General features: G+C 51.6%; 1 protein-coding gene across 1 annotated transcript; it reads right to left on the minus strand.

Moving 5' to 3' along the window:
• Positions 1 to 6: 6 nt before the first annotated feature.
• Positions 7 to 493, minus strand: LOC103584875 (threonine synthase-like 2; the record flags this gene model as incomplete). The annotated part of the gene is made up of 2 exons (XM_008565697.1): positions 281 to 493; positions 7 to 179 (listed from the first exon to the last, which is right to left on the minus strand). Coding segments are annotated over exons 1-2 (302 nt in total), but the record flags the coding sequence as incomplete, so codon positions are not given.
• Positions 494 to 543: the final 50 nt, after the last annotated feature.

Here is a 543-nt window from a genome sequence, read left to right on the forward strand (position 1 = left end):
TGTTACGTGGCTGCACTCTTTCCTTTCTCTGTGGTGTGTGGGTAGTGACTGACCTTGCTGTGCAGGTCCCTGGGTAGATTCAGACTCTGGGTCCTTTCAAACTGCTCCATGAGGGCTCTTGTCACCTGGCTATCAGAGCCTGAGAGCAGCCAGAAGATCCTCTCCATGTTGTAGGGCACCTGAGCAGAAAGGCAGAGTCCCAGCCACGCTGATCTCAGCCCTTGTCCAGGAGCACCCAACCAACATCCGGGCCAGATCCGCACACCTCTCCCAGGCCCACCTGAATGTCCATAGCTGATGCCAAGGTTGGGTTGACAGCCTCAGACAGAGAGAAGTCTCCCTGCTGGACAGTCCTGTGGATGATGTCATTGCGGTTCACTGCCCCCACCAGGCGGATGGGCAAACCCATCTTCTGAGCAATGCACCCAGCTTAAGACAAGAGAGGAGGAGAGCAAAGGTTTTTGGAAACAAAAGAAAAAAGAAAAAAAATTGGGTTTCATCAAAATTAAGACACTTGTGCTTTTTGAAACACTTGTGCTTCAA

Source organism: Galeopterus variegatus, unplaced genomic scaffold (genome assembly GCF_000696425.1).
Source record: "Galeopterus variegatus unplaced genomic scaffold, G_variegatus-3.0.2 Scaffold160446, whole genome shotgun sequence".
Classification (NCBI taxonomy): Eukaryota; Metazoa; Chordata; class Mammalia; order Dermoptera; family Cynocephalidae; genus Galeopterus; species Galeopterus variegatus.